This window comes from Schistocerca serialis, chromosome 2, assembly GCF_023864345.2.
Source record: "Schistocerca serialis cubense isolate TAMUIC-IGC-003099 chromosome 2, iqSchSeri2.2, whole genome shotgun sequence".
Lineage (NCBI taxonomy): Eukaryota > Metazoa > Arthropoda > Insecta > Orthoptera > Acrididae > Schistocerca > Schistocerca serialis.
Window position 1 is genome coordinate 308,467,532 of NC_064639.1, and position 17,951 is coordinate 308,485,482.

At 42.2% G+C, this 17,951-nt stretch overlaps 1 protein-coding gene across 1 annotated transcript in view; it reads left to right on the forward strand.

The window, feature by feature from the left end:
- Positions 1 to 17,100, forward strand: part of LOC126455931 (uncharacterized) — a 73,651-nt gene extending 56,551 nt beyond the window's left edge. Inside the window, exons 6-7 of the mRNA XM_050091690.1 lie at positions 8,632 to 8,846; positions 14,323 to 17,100. Coding sequence (XP_049947647.1) covers positions 8,632 to 8,846; positions 14,323 to 14,504 — 397 coding nt within the window. The 3' untranslated portion in view covers positions 14,505 to 17,100. The remainder of the gene's footprint in view (positions 1 to 8,631; positions 8,847 to 14,322) is intronic.
- Positions 17,101 to 17,951: the final 851 nt, after the last annotated feature.

Consider the following 17,951-nt stretch of genomic DNA (forward strand, 5'->3'; position numbering starts at 1 on the left):
ATAAAAAGCGTATGACAAGACATAGCACAGAAGCTTCTTATGTATACTGCACTATTTGAATTACATTGTGAATACGTTGCACGTGTTCTACTAAACTTTTGCTTGCATCTGTAACATTGGTTGGGGAAAATGATTCCATATTTGTTTTTGTGTAATATAAAATAAAAGCTTGTAGCAGTTCACACATCTGCGTCTTGAATCAAGGAACTCTAATGAGTCTCTGTGGATTTGGAGTCATAGGCAATGAGATTCCATCTCACGGACTTTTATAATCTCTCGGAATTCAACCATTTTCATTGTAGATCCTTTCGTTTTATAAACCATATTAAAAATCGCTAGTGACTTCAAAGCGATTGAATATGGAGGTAGTGCAAAGCTCTTCGCAAACACGAAAGGTAATATGGAGCAGACAAATGTGCTCTCTAAAAGAAACAAAGTGAAATACATTAAGTTTTTAGAGCCATCAGTGGAACATATGCTGTCCAAGGAAGACGCTTATAGCCCCCATGCGATCCATACAGACATGGAATGCACGGTCCTGCAAAACACTTGTGTATGGGACACCAGTGGTTGGTTGGTTGTTTGGGGGAAGAGACCAAACAGCGAGGTTATCGGTCTCATAGGGTTACGGAATGATGGGGAAGGAAGTCGGCGGTGCCCTTTCAAAGGAACCATCCCGGCATTTGCCTGGAGCGATTTAGGGAAATCACGGAAAACCTAAATCAGGATGGCCGGACGCGGGATTGAACCGTCGTCCTTCCGAATGCGAGTCCAGTGTGCTAACCACTGCGCCACCTCGCTCGGTGGGACACCAGTGGCTGTCATGTAGTTAGTCTCTTGAGAAGATATCGACTACACGTCAAGGGGTGATACCTTGAAGACCTATGAACTATAGTCCAGCTGTACATCATTTCATTGGTCTTAAGATTAGCACATATCAAATTTTTCGGTTATTTATGAGAAAATTTTAATGTCGGATGTTGATTCGGATATTCTCTTTCCACAATCTATAAGCGCAGCTAATAAAAGTAAAAGGAAACATAGATGACTCATAATCTATGGAGACAGTGAAATTATCCAGTCTTAACTAAATATTAACACTTAAAAATTAAAGTGGGACATTTGCTCACTAATGTACGACTCGGTCATATCATACTTACAGGTTAGGCATACGGAAATTTTAAAACAAGAGGCTCTCAACGTTTGAGTGTTCCGAAAAGCAACGTATTGTATTCAACCTTTCCTGATCACTTAGTTACACAACCACTACACAAAAAATAGAAAGTGACCTAAAAACGCCTAAATCGAGCCACAGTCTATGACGATATACTGATATACAGAGGGCTACAGCAGAAGGGAAGAACCTGTTGTAAGCTAATAAGCACAGTACAATATATTGAACGAATCATACAGATAGATTGAAAGGACGGAGGATGGACACACACACACACACACACACACACACACACACACACAGAGAGAGAGAGAGAGAGAGAGAGAGAGAGAGAGAGAGAGAGACAGACACAAAGACACTAAAGAGTAATAAAGCAGTAGTTCAAATAATGTGACACAGCGAGGAAAATCCAGTCGAACATCGGCTATACCTATGCGTGTTCTGTCTTCTCCTTCTGACCTTATTCCGTATCTTCACGGCGTCAGTATGTCAGTTATTTGGGTATGGCAATGTTAGTGGTAGAGGATGGCCGGATACCCTTCCTGTCGCCACCCCTTCTACCTCAAGATGGATTTTGTGTATCCCAACTGTCTGCGTCTAGTGTTATCCCATTCAAAAGTATGAGAACGTGTTCTAAGTGTTTGCGAACGGTGTAATTGAGGTAGAATGTGGCTACCAGCGCAATATTCACCTAGCTGGATGTGGCAAGCGCCTAAAAACCACGTATACACTGGTTGGCACACTAGCTGTCGGCGTTAATTCAGTGGGTGTATTGGATGCGGGGCTGCCTCGTATTTCCAAATCCCCGTAGCGGCGTGCTAACGCGCACGGCTATCCGGACAGATTCCTATTTGTGCTGTATAATCATAAGTGTTGTGCTCTGAAGCCAATGCTTAACGAAACTGTAGTGCTATTAATAACATTAACACGTGGAAAGGTTTTGTGCCTCCTTCTTCACGAAAAAAAACACGTAAATGATGACAAAACAACAAAAATTTTTAAGTCGGTAAAAACGAAAGGTTTTCGTACAATAAATTACAGCGGAAAATAGTTTTCCGTAATTTTCCGACTTTCTTCGTAAAAATATTATATTGTTTCAGACGACAAACGGCCAAAAAATTGAAGTGGTGTTCTACAATACCTGATTGGCAAGTAAATAAGGTAAACATTGCAACAGATGTAATGAAATACCTAGATCTAGTAATAAAAGATATATTGTCGGATTTTCAATAAAATAAGGGCTCACCAATGAAGACACACGTTTTGCTAAGAAAGCTAAGAAAAATAAGTGTTTTGCAAAAACAAATGGAAAATAATTTTTTCTGAAATCATGGTTACTTTTAGAGTATAAAGAACCAAACAACGATTATTTGACTGGATGCACAATTTTATCCCCGTTATTTGCTATCGTACCACCTGCCAACTTAGCTGATGAACTCTATTCTATGCAACACGTATTTGTTCTGTCTTCTTCATATTAGATGGCGCTTCAATTCACAGATGGCAAAGAGCCCCTTGAAGATCATATGTACGGGGTGTATGGTATCTCGAAAAGAGGTTACAAGATGAATATCAACAAAATTACATCACGGTTAATGGAATATAGTCGAATTAAACTAGAAAGTACTGAGGAATTTAGATTAGGAAATGAGGGATTAAGACTAGTAGATGAGTTTTGCCACTTGGGCAGTAAAATAACTGATGTTAGCCGAAGTAAGGAGTGTATAAAATGCAGACTGGCAGTGGCAAAAAAAGACGATTCTGGAAAACATAAATTCTTTAATACCACACTTAAATTTATGTATCAGAGCATTCTTTTCTGAAGCTATTTGACTGGAGTAAACTCTTTACGGAAGTGAAATGTGGACGTTAAACAATCCAGACAAGAACACAAGATTCTGAAAGGTGGTGTTACAAAAAATGCTGAAGATTAGAATGGTAGATTGTTTAATGAACGAGGAGCTATTGAAGTGAAATGGAGAGAAAATAAATTTGTGATACAATATGATTAAAAAGAGGGATCCATTGTTTAGACACATCTATAGGCATCAATGAATTTTATATTGGTAATGGCATAACGCACGGAGGCTGCAAAAAAGTGTAGAGGAGACCAAGGCTTGAATATAGAAGTTCTAATGAATGCAAGTTGTAGTAGTTCTGCAAAACCGAAGGAACTTGCACGGAACATACAAATGCAGAGAGTTGTATCAAACCAGTCTTCGGACGGAAGGTAACAACAACAACTGTAAGCACGACAACAACAGTTCTTAGTGATTTAAACCGTTTCTCTGATTAAAGTTTCATTGTATTGTCTTACCGATCTCTTACCTGCATTTATAGGCTATATTTGCAGGTGAAAAACCTTCTAATCTTGCTAGTTTGGAGAATTTAGACCACATGGTACACTGTGAGCATCTAACTACATCAGCCAGCTGTAGACACGAACATTTTCTTTGTAGTGTCTGGTGGTCTTGCTGAAATTGTAGCTCCCATCGCACTTAAGGTGGGGGTGAGAGTTGCATTCAGATTTGCGGTAAGACAACCTTGGTTCACTGCCACGCCACTTGGAACATTGCACCCTTAATCATCCCGTTTTATTATTGAGTGATTTAAAGTATTCCATATTCGAGAGATTTCCTTTCAAAAGTGATGCTGGGTTCATATCATTGTGTTTCTGATTACGACAAATCGATACCAAACACGATTATCTTCAACGAAATTGTTTTTCTGATGAGGCATTTTTCCACAAATCAGGTAAAGTTAACAGGGACAAAATGGTGTCCAGAAAGTCCACAAGTTGCCTTAGATCACGTTACGGATTCCCCTAACATTAATGTGTGGTGCGGTTTAATGCGCACAACAGAATCGTTGGTCTTTTCTTTTTGGCGAAAAGTCAGTAACGGCTAACATTTACCTGGATGTGTTAGAATAATTTGCGGAGCCTCAATTGAGGGACTTGCAGCCTGATGTGATTTTCCAACCACCGCATTGCGGATTGCATGGTTAGAAATTTTCTTAAAGAAACATTTCCTTGCAGGTGGATTGGGCGTGATGGTCCCACCGACTGGCATGCAATATCGGTAGACATAACGCTTTTAGATCTATTTTTGCGGGGCTACTTTAAGGACAAGGTTTATTTTACACAAGTACCTCATCTGGATACATAAAAAGGATAATGACAGATGCTGTTTCTGATTTGATGCAACACACTGAGCGTCGTGAAACATACGGCGTGAAGTCGAATATCGATCAGACATTCTTCAAACAACAAACAGTGCGCATGTTAAATTTTATTTGACATCATAACGAAAACATGACGATTCATTCTTTCATTTGCCACAAACCACAAATTTTTAAGTTCTGCAGTTTTTGTAAAATAAATATTGATAATTGTAGTAAGTCTTCAGGCATACACGGTATATTGTTGGTTGGTTGTTTTTGCGGAAGGAGACCAGACAGCGTGGTCATCGGTCTCATCGGATTAGGGAAGGATTGGGAAGGAAGTCGGCCGTGCCCTTTCAGAGGAACCATCCCGGCATTTGCCTGGAGTGATTTAGGGAAATCACGGAAAACCTAAATCAGGATGGCCGGACGCGGGATTGAACCGTCGTCCTCCCGAATGCGAGTCCAGTGTCTAACCACTGCGCCACCTCGCTCGGTACCGTATATTGCTCCTATTCTACGTTAACTTCATTTGCATCCGTTTTCCGCGCTTTCTCGAATTTAATGGAGAGCTGCATGTTAGCAGCGTTTGACAGAATTCTTATTAAACCTGATCACATGCCCTCACGGAATGAGTATGTAATTCTGCTTTGAATTGTCTTGCTTCTTGCCGCTGATTGCCAAGTATTTGATAGTGGTTTGCAGAGTACAGATGTAGATGTAGATGAGTAGGCTTTGTAATCTTAGTGACTAGAAGATTCTTTCTTGCAAATGCTAAAAACGCAACGGAAATTAGACAAATGAGTTCACATGTTATTAACAACTATTACGAACAATAAATTTAGCAGAAATTAATGTACCTTAATCATCTTCCATAGGAAAAATTTCCGAGGTCACCTTTAAATGTGAGAAAATATGAAAAATACATGGGAACAAAATTGACGCAGAGTACAATCAAAGCACTTGAATCGAGCAGTTCTCACACTGCCAGAATGAGATTTTCACTCTGCAGCGGAGTGTGCGCTGATATGAAACTTCCTGGTAGATTAAAACTGTGTGCTCGACCGAGACTCGAAATCGGGACCTTTGCCTTTCGCGGGCAAGTGCTCTACCATCTGAGCTACCGAAGCACGACTCACGCCCGGTACTCACAGCTTCGGTAGCTCAGATGGTAGAGCACTTGCCCGCGAAAGGCAAAGGTCCTGAGTTCGAGTCTCGGTCGGGCACGCAGTTTTAATCTGCCAGGAAGTTTCATATCAGCGCACACTCCGCTGCAGAGTGAAAATCTCATTCTGGAAACATCCCCCAGGCTGTGGCTAAGCCATGTCTCCGCATTATCCTTTCTTTCAGGAGTGCTAGTTCTGCAAGGTTCGCAGGAGAGCTTCTGTAAAGATTGGAAGGTAGGAGACGAGATACTGGCAGAAGTAAAGCTGTGAGTACCGGGCGTGAGTCGTGCTTCGGTAGCTCAGATGGTAGAACACTTGACCGCGAAAGGCAAAGCTCCCGAGTTCGAGTCTCGGTCGGGCACACAGTTTTAATCTGCCAGGAAGTTTCAGTTCTCACACTGATTTACAAGCAGTACCAAAAGGACATGAGTCCACAGAATGCCATGCGATGAAACCTAACCAATTCTACTAAGTATGTAATAGAGAGCACGTTTGTCTCCTCCTTGGTATCTTTCGTGTTTGCGAAGAAGTTTTTACTACCTCCATATTCAACCAATTTGAGAAAATCTTTAAAATGCCGCAGAATAATTTTGTCCGAGTTACCTTTAGGAATACCCAACGACCTTGCCACAGTAGTAACACAGGTTCCCGTCAGATCAGCGACCTTAAGCGCTGTCGGGCTTGGCTATCGCTTGGATGGGTCACCGTTCGGGTCTGCCGCGTGCTGTTGGCAAGCGGGGTGCACTCAGTCCTTGTGAGACTAATTGAGGAGCTACTTGACTAAACGTAGCGGCTCCGGTCACGAAAACTGAAAACAGCCGGGAGAGCAGAATGATGACCACATGACCCTCCGATCCGCGTGCAGTGACGCCTAAGGACTGAGGATGACACGGCGGCCGGTCGGTACCGTTGGGACTACAAGGCCTGTTCGAACTCTCATTGAGAGTAATGGAATTCCGAGAGATTATGGCAGTTTGCGAGTTGGAATCTCGATGTCCAAGCCCTCAACTCCACAAAGCCTGATTGGACTTCATTGAGTGAAGACGAAGATGTTTGAATTGTTTTTAGCTTGTAAAAATATAAAATTTACATGGAACATAGTTGAAACGTGTCACTCTCAAATGCATAGCTCGTAAGACACACACATGTGTGAAATATGCAGAGACACGTACTCTGAATAGGGCCTAATCAATATTTTTGAATAAAAAATCAACAAGCATTTTTGTTATCCTGTTGGACCGCCGTCGGCGAGTGCTTCCAGACGTGAAAGCGAGCCCAGCTGCACGAAAAGCGAGTGATAAGGAACTAATTCCGTTCACACAACAGCCTGCCGCGGTGGCCGAGCGGCTCTAGGCGCTACAGTCTGGAACCGCGCACCGGTACGGTCGCAGGTTCGAATCCTGGCTCGGGCGTGGATGTGTGTGATGTCCTTAGGTTAGTTAGGTTTAAGGAGTTCTATGTTCTAGGGGACTGATGACCTTAGAAATTACGTCCCATAGTGCTCAGAGCCATTTGAACCATTTCGTTCACACAACGTGAAGTTTCCTCTTTATTACTACGAAGTTTGCATGTACGGGACTGTACACTGAGGGCAGAAAAGTCATGGGATGTCTCTTCATATCATACCACACCTCCACACCTCCTTTTTCCAGACGTAGTGGAGCATCTCAACGTGGCATCGACTCAACAAGTAGTTGGAAGTCCCCTGCAGAAACACTGAGCGGTGCTCCCTGTATAACCATTAATAATAATTGTTGGAGAGTTGCCTGTTAGGATTTTATGCACAAACTGACCTGTTGATAAATGTGCGATGGGATTCAAGTCGGACTATCTGGGTGGCCAGATCTTTCTCTCGAAATGTCCAGAATGTTCTCAAAACCAGTGACGAACGATTATGGCCTGGTGACGTGACGCACTGTCATCCATCAAAATTCCATCGTTGTGTGGGCACTTTCAGTTCATGAACGGCTGCAAATGGTCTCCAAGTGGGCAAACATAGACATTTTCAGTCGGCGATCGGTTCAGTTTGACCAGAGCACCCAGTCCATTCCATGTAAACACAGCCCACACCTTTATGGAGCCACCAGCAGCTTGCACAATTCCTTGTTGACAACTTGAGTCCATGGCTTAGTGGGGTCTGCGCCATAGTCGAACCCTACCATCAGCTCTTACCAACTGAAATCAGGACTCATCTGGTGAGTCCACTGTTTTCCAGCTGCCTAGGTACCAACCGGTATGATTACGATCCCAGGAGACTCGCTGCAGGCGATGTGCTGTTAGGAAAAGATGCTTGCTTGAGTCATCTGCTGCCATACAGTGCTAACGCCAGACTTCGCCACACTATATTGACGGATACGTTAGTCGTACGTTCCACATTGATTTCTGAGGTTATTTCACGCAGTGTTGTTTGTCTTTAAGCCGACTGCTGTGACCGAGCGGTTCTAGGCGCTTCAGTCCGGAGCCGCGCTGCCGCTACGGTCGCAGGTTCAAATCCTGCCTCGGGCATGGATGTGTGTGTTGTCCTTAGGTTAGTTAGGTTTAAGTTCTAAGTCTAGGGGACTGATGACTTCAGATGTTAAGTCCCATAGTGCTTAGAGCCATTTCAACCATTCCTGCTTGTCTTTAGCATTGACAAATCTTCAAAACAGCCGCTGTTCTCGTTCGTTAAGTGAAGGCCGTCGGCCAGCGCGTTCTCTGTGGTGAGAGGTAATGCCTGAAATCTGGTATTCTTGACAAACTCTTCATACTGTTGATCTCGAAATATTGAATTCGCTAACGATTTCCAAAATGGAGTGTCCCATGCGTCTAGCTCCCACTATCATTCTCTTTCAAAGTCCGTTAATTCCCGTCGTGCGGCCATAATCTCATCGGAAACTTTTTCACACATATCACCTGAATACAAATGAAAGCTCTGCCTGTGCACAGCCCTTTTATACTTTGTGCACGCGATACTACCACCATCTGTACATTTACATATCACTATCTCATGTCTTATGTCACCACAGTGCACAAAAGAACAAATGTCAGAAACAGGCCCATTTCGTCCTAAGCAAGAAGTAGTGGCTGATGTTCCGAAAAAGCGGAGCGCCAAGTACAGTTTCTAAACATATATATGTTCATCTCTTGCAGGTACATACCAGGCCTGGGCTTCTACAAGCGATACACAAAACCAGAGAAATACGAGGAGGCGAAGCGTATCTGCGAAGGGGACGGCGGGCTCCTCGCAGTACCGGACACGTTTGAGGAGGCCGAGGAGCTGCTCAAGCTGGCGGCTGGTGACAGTCGCTCCTCCTACGTCGGCATCAGTGACATCGAGAGAGAAGGAAGCTTCGTCACCGTCATGGGTGCGAGTCGCCAAACATTGAACATCCCATACTTTACTTCTTGTCGTGTCAACAAAATCGAAATCGTTTTTACTGGAAGCCAGAGATGTAGGGACTGAGATATAGGGAAGTGCAGTACACACGTAAAGGAAATTGCATATAAGTCGCTAATGGAACGACTTCAAGAGTGTTATTTTTCTGTTTGTAGTCCTTAGCAATTAGACATGACAACAGATATCAAATGAATCGAGACACATTTCTATGATCGTGATAGTTAGCTACGAGGGAAATAAAATTCCATCAGAATTAGTTAGGTGTTCCATACATCATTTCCACTATTCTTGTATCGAGATTATGTGGAACGAGTCGTTTATAGGATATGTACCCACGATTAGTATTAACACTAAACAAAATATCTTTTATCTGATGGAATTACATTTTTATCGAGACATATGAGTCTCAACATTACGTACGATAAGGACAGAAGCTGAAGTAATGAATTAAAATTTGTGTTACAGCTGGAACTAGAGCCCAGGTCACCTATTTACTAGCTGTATGTGCTAACCACTACACCAATGTACCATTAGGGCAAATACAGCTGCATGGAGAGCCTGATGGTTTAAGAAGAAGAAGATAGACTAAAGACATGAACTGAAGTTTGTACTGGTACAGATACAGGACGGAACTAGACTATCGTAGTCTCTGCAGCTGTGGTTGCCCGAATGTTATGATGGTGTAGTGTTTAGCACATGTGTCTAGTAAGCAGTAGACCCGGGTTCAAGTCTTGTCTGTTGCACAAACTGTGATTCATTGCTTCAGCTTCTATCCTTGTCGAAGACATAATTTTTTAGTTCATACTCATAAAACTACACTTAAAAACTAGGTGCTTTTTTATACAAGCTACCAGTTTTGAAATAGGAATTTGTCCATGGAATACAAAGAGTTGTTCAGGAGAAATGATTTTAGGTCGGATTTAAAACTTGAATTGCTACCTGTCAAGCATTTCATGTTATTGTCCAAATGATCAAAAATTTTTGTTGCTCCATATTGAACTCCATTCTGATCCACTGACAGCTTTAATAATGCGTACTGAAGGTCATTGCTCCTAGTGTTGTAGGTATGGACATCACTGTTCTTCTCAAATTATGATGGACCATTTGTGGAGAACTTCATTAGAGAGGGTGCAGTTACAACGCCAAACTCCTTGAAGACGTATTTATATGACGACTGTGGGTGAACACCACATATTACACTTACTACTCGCTTTTGTGCAGTCAGTACTTCTTCATAAGTGAAGAATGGCCCCAGAAAATTGTTCATAAGACATTATTGAATAGAACTATGCAAAATATGTCAGAGGTTGATTCATTTGTTTCCAAGAGTAGCAATAATGCAAAGAGCTAAAGAAGCTGGACTTTATTGTTTGAGAAGCTCAGTACAGACTTCTTCCAGTTCAGGTTTTCATCAGTATTTACACCCAAAAGGTTTGGGGCATTCTATCCTATTTACAGATTCCTCTTCATGTGATACATCGATTGTTGGTATGCCATTTTGTTGTACGGAACTAAGTATAGCGTGTTTTCTCAGAACTTAAGGAGAGTCCATTTGCAGGGAATCAATACATAATTTTTTTCTTTTTTTTAGAAACATCGTTAGCAATTTCTTTTGTTGCTTTGTCTCTAATGAGATTCATTTTAACACTAGCATAGTCTGCAAATAATTATATTCCCCCAAGGTAATTTAATTGGGTGGTCATTCACATATATAAGGTAAAGGAGCGGACCCAGAATTGAACCTTGTGGAACTCTCCTTATGATTTCTCCTCAGTCTTTAACATTTTCTTCCCTTCCAACATTCTGTGAATTATTCAGCACTACTTTTTGCGTTCTGTTTCTTAAGCATGATCCAAAGAAGTCGTGCATAAAGCCATAAGTTCCATAAAACTTGAGTTTTTCTAAATGTGTTATGTGATCTACCCCATCATACAACAGTATAGTCTTATGAAAATGTAATACAACTGCTCAGGGGACTTAAATGTGAATCTTTCGACGATGTACTTGGTACTAAATCTTCTCACGTAAATTTAGAGAACTCTTTATTCAATGAAGATTGTGTAAACAGTCTGCTGGCACCATCGTATATTCCCATAGAGATCATGAGACAAGACAGATTAGGCTGCACGCACGAGGTAATTTTTCACTCATTCAGTATACAAATGGAAAAGGTCAAGAATCGCCACTTCACGGTGGCTTGCTTAGTATAGACGTAGATATAAATTTTGTTTCAATTTTTCTCATTCCTCTGCTTTCCTTTTTTTCTTGTCTAGCAGCAGGCCCAAAAAAATTTCTCCAGAAGAAATTTTTACCTTGCATGAAGCTATTTGCTGTTATTCAGGAAAACGTGCTTGGGACATGTAAAATATGAGAGGTGCACTGGTAGACTGAAAGTGTATCATGGTGTCAGTGTTCAGTTTGTTACACACAGAACAGTAACTGAGTTGTAAAAAAGTCTGAAATACAACTAACGCGGTCTGTTGGAATAAAATTATAGCATTCATGTGCATGAACAGATTGAAGGAAAGTTACATGTATCCAAATCTTGATGGCTAATCGGACGTTTGAACCCTACTCCTCCATAAAGAGCATCCAGTGTTTAAACTTCGACTGGCAACTTCGAGTTCGCTCTACCTTGGGTATGGCTGGCTGCTGCAGGCACTCTGATATGTAAACTTAATTATCGTTTCAGCTATGGTGAAACATAGAGTCCATTTGATTTGACGCTACAGCCAGACTGTTAGCACAATTTATCGTTGCCTAAACCCTTAATATGGTGTTTCAGAAGAATCTAATGTGTCGTCGGTTCGATGTCAGCACTTTAACCGAACCAACACAACATTTCGGTTACACAACAAAATACACAAGTTTAAAGATTGTCGATTCAGATAAATTCCTGGAATCATGAAGTAGAAACCGGTGTGAAGCTGGTGAATCGAAGACAGCATTTTATTGGCAGAACATTTAGAAGCTACAACAAATCTACTAAAGAGACTGTCTAAATTAGGCTTTTCCGTCCTCTTCTGAAATAGTGCTGCGCGATAACACATCGTTGCTAGATAGGAGTGACGGAAGGTATCAAAAAATTTCAAAGAAGGGCAGAGGTTTTTGTATTAATGCGAAATAAGGAAGAGAATGTCACGGATATAACAAGAGAGATGGGGAGGAATTTATTAAAATAAAGGCTAGGATTCGTTGTGGCGAGATGTTTTCAAGAAATTTCGAGCACTGCGTTTCTCCTCTGGAGGCAAAAATGTTTTGTTAACTTTCCCTCGCCCCTCACCTTCCGAACATGGAAAGAAATTACCATCCTAATAAATGAAGACAAATCAAAGCTAACACTGACAGATGTAGGTGTTCAAAACGATCCTCTTTTATTTATCAGTCTCATTTGCACATTTTTTAATTCACAGCATGTTTGAACCTCTCCTGATCTTTTTCAGACCTATGTAGTGGCGTCAGAAGAAGATCCAGGGAGATCGAAACACGTCATGTATTAAAAACGTGGAATTGTGACTGAGGAATAAATGAGAACTGTTTTGAACCTCTGAACTCAACTACTTGGATCTGAAGATGTTCCAGAGAGACCGAAACGTCATGAATTTAAAAATGTGCAAGTGAGACTGGACACCAATACCAATACAGTTGCTGTTCTGACGCAGTGGTTATGTTACCTATAGCGATTTAGTTATTCGTTTTTCTCACACACTATTCGAGAGTGGAACGATAGAGAATTAGAATGAAAGTGGTTCGATGAACCCTCTTCCAAGCACGTAAGTGTGAATTGCGGACTAGTCATGCAGATGTACACTGCGGAACAAAAGTAAAGGGTCACATTTTCGAATAACTGAAATTGCCTCCTTGCCAACGCCCTTGCCGCAGTGGCAACACGGGTTCCCGTCAGATCACCGAAGTTAAACGCTGTCGGGCTGGGCTAGCACTTGGATGGGTGACCATCCGATCTGCCGAGCTCTGTTGGCAAGCGCGGTGCACTCAGCCCTTGCGAGGCAAAATTAGGAGCTACTTGTTTGAGAAGTAGCGGCTCCGGTCTCGTAAACTGACATACGGCCGAGAGAGCGGTGTGCTGACCAAATGTCCCTCTATATCCGCCTCCAGTGACGCGTGTGGGCTGAGGATGACACGGGGTCCGGTCGGTACCATCGGTACCGTTGGGCCTTCTAAGGCCTGTACGACGGAGTTTAGTTTTAGTAATTGCCTGCTTTGCAAGGAAAAGTTTGAAGTGTGGCTCAGAGATGTCTAGAGCCTTCCTCTGTAATGGCGCAAAAGCGTAGTGCCCTGCGACGTCGCCCTTGGGCTCGGCAACGTTTCAGACAACGTACAAAAAAAAAAAAAAAAAAAAAAAAAAAAAAAAAAAAAAAAGACCTCAACTTAGAGGTTTATGTAAGTTGAATGGGGTTTAATGATGTTACATTGACACTGAAGCTCACCACATCTGCCTAACATCACTGCGGACGTTTCACACAATGAGAAGGTCGCCACAGCCCGTCTTACCCACATGTCACCCCGTGATGGAGGTCAGCCGGCCGCTGTGGCCGAGCGGTTCTAGGCAGTTCAGTCTGGAACCACGCTGCTGCTACGGTCGCAGGTTCGAATCCTGCCTTGGGCATGGATGTGTGTCATGTCCTTAGGTTGGTTAGGTTTACGTAGTTCTAAGTCTGGGGGACTGATGACCTCAGATGTTAAGTCCCGTAGTGCTTAGAGCCATTTGAACCATTTGATGGAGGTGAGAACCGGGACACCCAGAATTGAAATCACACAGTTTTGTTATGTGTGGCCGAGGAAAACGTCTCAGACACACCGGCGTCAGGGGGTGGCATAAAGAGGCGTCAATGAGACCACTCCTCTCCCTGGGGCGTTGATTCCCACACATTTCTCGGTTGAAAACGACAGCTCGCAGTGCCACGAGCAACACGTAGATGACAGCCTGGCACGTTTCAGCCCATCTCTAACACATTGTGAGGCTGCATCCCCACGGATCACGATCCCACCCCTTTTGAAGGCAGCGCAAACGCAGTTTTTGCTCTCGTGTACAGGTTGGAACCACTAGGGACTGTTCATAACCATTCAACGAAATCTGAATGTGATCCGAAGCAGCAAAGGACACTCCTGATTTTTCAAATGTCACGTTTTCCGCCCTCTCGTGGCGTAATGACGTGGTAGTGCAACATTAACATGTGCGTGAATAAAACGGCAAAGGGTTCCAGTTCTGCAAAACCCTCGGTGCCACCCACGCAACCTTGTTAGGCACGTTACAAATGTTGCTTGTAAAATTTGGACACCATTCCAACTTGGGGTTGGGGTTTAAGCAACCCCTTCGACATTCCTTGGATGGTTTTTGCCTAGCTTGTAAGGGAGTCCTTTTAACTGCTGTGTTAACTGTAGTATCTGAGAATGCACTCCTCATTTCAGTTCTCGTTTCACAGGCCAATCGTTGGGTGAGTTGGCGTTTGACAACTGGGCTCCGGACGAGCCGAATGACTTCCTGCACTTCCTGGGGGGCGAGGACTGCGTGGAGCTGAAAGCGTCTGGTCTGCTCAACGACATCAACTGCGGCATCGCGCTGCCGTTCTTCTGCGAGAGACCGTTGCCCTCCAGAGTGAGGTAGCCGCTCCCCTCCACCAGGAGCAATACGCCACCGCAGATGCTCTACAGTTCAGCAGCACCTCCTTCTAGGGATTAGGTGCTATACTCACCTGCTCCGGTCTCTATCATCTATCCACCCCTTACGAGGTCTCTCCAGTTTCCTCTTTCTGTTCGGCCGATAATTTACGTATTTTCTTTTAATAATCTAATTCCTATCATTCTATCGACACCATCCTTCCATTTCATTAAGTTCTCTTCTATCTTGTCATTAACTGAAAATTTTTTAAATCTGATTTTACTGACTCATTCCTCTGTTGGTTAGTTGGTTACGTGTTCCATGGATCCTTTTGCACCATAATCATAAAGACATGGAGCGAGTCATTATATTCGCATCGCAAATTAATTTTTACATATGGTTGCATTCTGAACATTTCCAAGATTTTATTTCGAAAGCAAAAAAATGTACAGATGTTGTGAGTTAGTAAGACCGAGCCACCATTTTTTACAACTTACAGTAATAGAAATTCTTCTGTGGAATGCAAAGGGTTGTCAAGGAGAAACTTTCCCAGTTTGTTTCCTAATTTTACTTTTCTGTCTGTCAGACATTTTATATCACTGGGTAAGTGATCAAAAAGTTTTGTTGCAGCATTGTGCACCCCTTCTTATGCTAAGACACCTTAATGTGGAATAATGATTGTCTTTTCTGCTTGTCGTACTGTAATTCTGCACATCATTGTTCCTTTTGAACTGAAGTGGATTGTTTACAACAAACTTCATGAGGGAATAAATATACTGTGAAGCAGCTGTCAGAATGCCCAACTATTTAAACAGATGTCTACAATACCATCGATGGTGAACACCACATAATATTCTTACAGCGCGTTTTTGTGTAATGAAAAATTTTATTCTTAAAGATGAGTTATCTGAGAACATGACATTACATGAATGTGCTTTTTCCAATTTAAATTCTAATCAAAGTAGACATCACATAATTTTGAAATTTCCACCCTATTTATTATTTTCTCGTCATGTGTTGCAGTTGTCGTTGGTGTAGTACCCCTAGATGTGAAGAAGTGAGTATGTTGTGTATTTTATAAGCAGAGTGTGAGATCTTCTCCTGAACGCCAATCAATGATTCTTTTAAGAACTTTGCTTACTATTTCTTCTGCTTCTGTATTTATGCTTAGTTTGGTTACAGCACTAGTGTCACCTGCAAAAAGAACTAATTCTGCTTGTTGCTTACTAGACGGAAGATCATTTACATATATGAAGAACAATAGTGGATCTAAGGTTGAGTCTTGGGAAACATCATACGTGATTTCTTCTCAGTAAGAATTATGTCATTCACAGACTATATTGGTTGAATAACTAAGTGCAACTTTCTGCATTCTTTTGGTTAGCTATGTCATTATCTATCCATTGGCTGTTTACATCATCAGTCACATAAAACTTCAACTCTTTTATCCTTGCGCGAAGGTGCAAAAGGATGTACTCCAATAAAATATTTGCCCCAGAGACGGTGTCGTGATTATACAATGCAGTGAAACCGATTCACGCAACCTCACTGTCTCGTGTGCTAATGACATCATCACTAAAACGAACATTTTACTGGAGTTCCCAGTACAATCTTCTGCATTTCAGTACCTATCAAAATATTTTAAACATGGGTCTCCATCCACTCGGTGATTAGCTAGACAGAATCAAGCAGTCGCAACTCCTCCATAACTGATAGCTACATGAAGACACTCAATAAGCTCCTGATTCAGTCTCTGGAATTATAATAACGCAGTGTTAAGGGCGATGTTACAAAAAGATTCGTCGGATTTCGCAACATTATATATTTTGGATGAATGAAAATAGAATATTAGGGAGTATTTAAATTTAAGCAAAGGAATAAAACAAATTTATTGTACTTACATAGTCATAAAACCTTGTGGTGTTTTTTTCACTTAAATTTAGAATCAAAGATTTGATTTGCCTTTCACAACTGTTCAGTGTGCAATCTGCTGTTCTCTCTTTTGCTCACCTCGATCCTTATAACTGCAACAACTTCTCCTGCTCCCTTCCTAAGTGGAATTACCAAAAACGAAATAGTCACCTATGGTGTAGCATCTTCAACACAATCTTTATCAATTTTCTTTATGAAAAAAAGACAGAAGGAACACTCTTTGTTCTATTTTAACCCCATTATTTTACTGGTTTTAACTACAAATAAGCTACGTCACTATTTTTAAGAACACTGCAGAGCAGCAATGTAGCTGCTGCCCGGCCCCTGTCTGCATGTGGTGGTAATGAAATGTATGCAAAGGAAAGATCAGCCCTGTCACACCAGAAATCCGCTACGTCGGCACAAGAGAAGAAACAATACTAAGAGCCTGGAGCTATATCCGAGAACAGCCATGAGTAAGATTCTTGAAAAGAAGAAACAACATAACACTGCCCAGTTCGCTGCGTATGATGCACAGCTGGTGAAGAAGATCATTGCTCTACTCCAGAGGAGTGCCCCAGATAGTCATAGATTTGCAGTATGACTTCTTGTTGCGTAAATTTTATTTGCTTGAGTGTAGAAACGTTGTACTTCATCATTATGACGAGCTGTTATACAACATTGTTCTTATGTTTACATCTACATCTACATCTACATCTACATTTATACTCCGCAAGCCACCCAACGGTGTGTGGCGGAGGGCACTTTACGTGCCACTGTCATTACCTCCCTTCCCTGTTCCAGTCGCGTATGGTTCGCGGGAAGAACGACTGTCTGAAAGCCTCCGTGCGCGCTCTAATCTCTCTAATTTTACATTCGTGATCTCCTCGGGAGGTGTAAGTAGGGGGAAGCAATATATTCGATACCTCATCCAGAAACGCACCCTCTCGAAACCTGGCGAGCAAGCTACACCGCGATGCAGAGCGCCTCTCTTGCAGAGTCTGCCACTTGAGTTTATTAAACATCTCCGTAACGCTATCACGGTTACCAAATAACCCAAGGACGAAACGCGCCGCTCTTCTTTGGATCTTCTCTATCTCCTCCGTCAGACCGATCTGGTACGGATCCCACACTGATGAGCAATACTCAAGTATAGGTCGAACGAGTGTTTTGTAAGCCACCTCCTTTGTTGATGGACTACATTTTCTAAGCACTCTCCCAATGAATCTCAACCTGGTACCCGCCTTACCAACAATTAATTTTATATGATCATTCCACTTCAAATCGTTCCGCACGCATACTCCCAGATATTTTACAGACGTAACTGCTACCAGTGTTTGTTCCGCTATCATATAATCACACAATAAAGGATCCTTCTTTCTATGTATTCGCAATACATTACATTTGTCCATGTTAAGGGTCAGTTGCCACTCCCTGCACCAAGTGCCTATCCGCTGCAGATCTTCCTGCATTTCGCTACAATTTTCTAATGCTGCAACTTCTCTGTATACTACAGCATCATCCGCGAAAAGCCGCATGGAA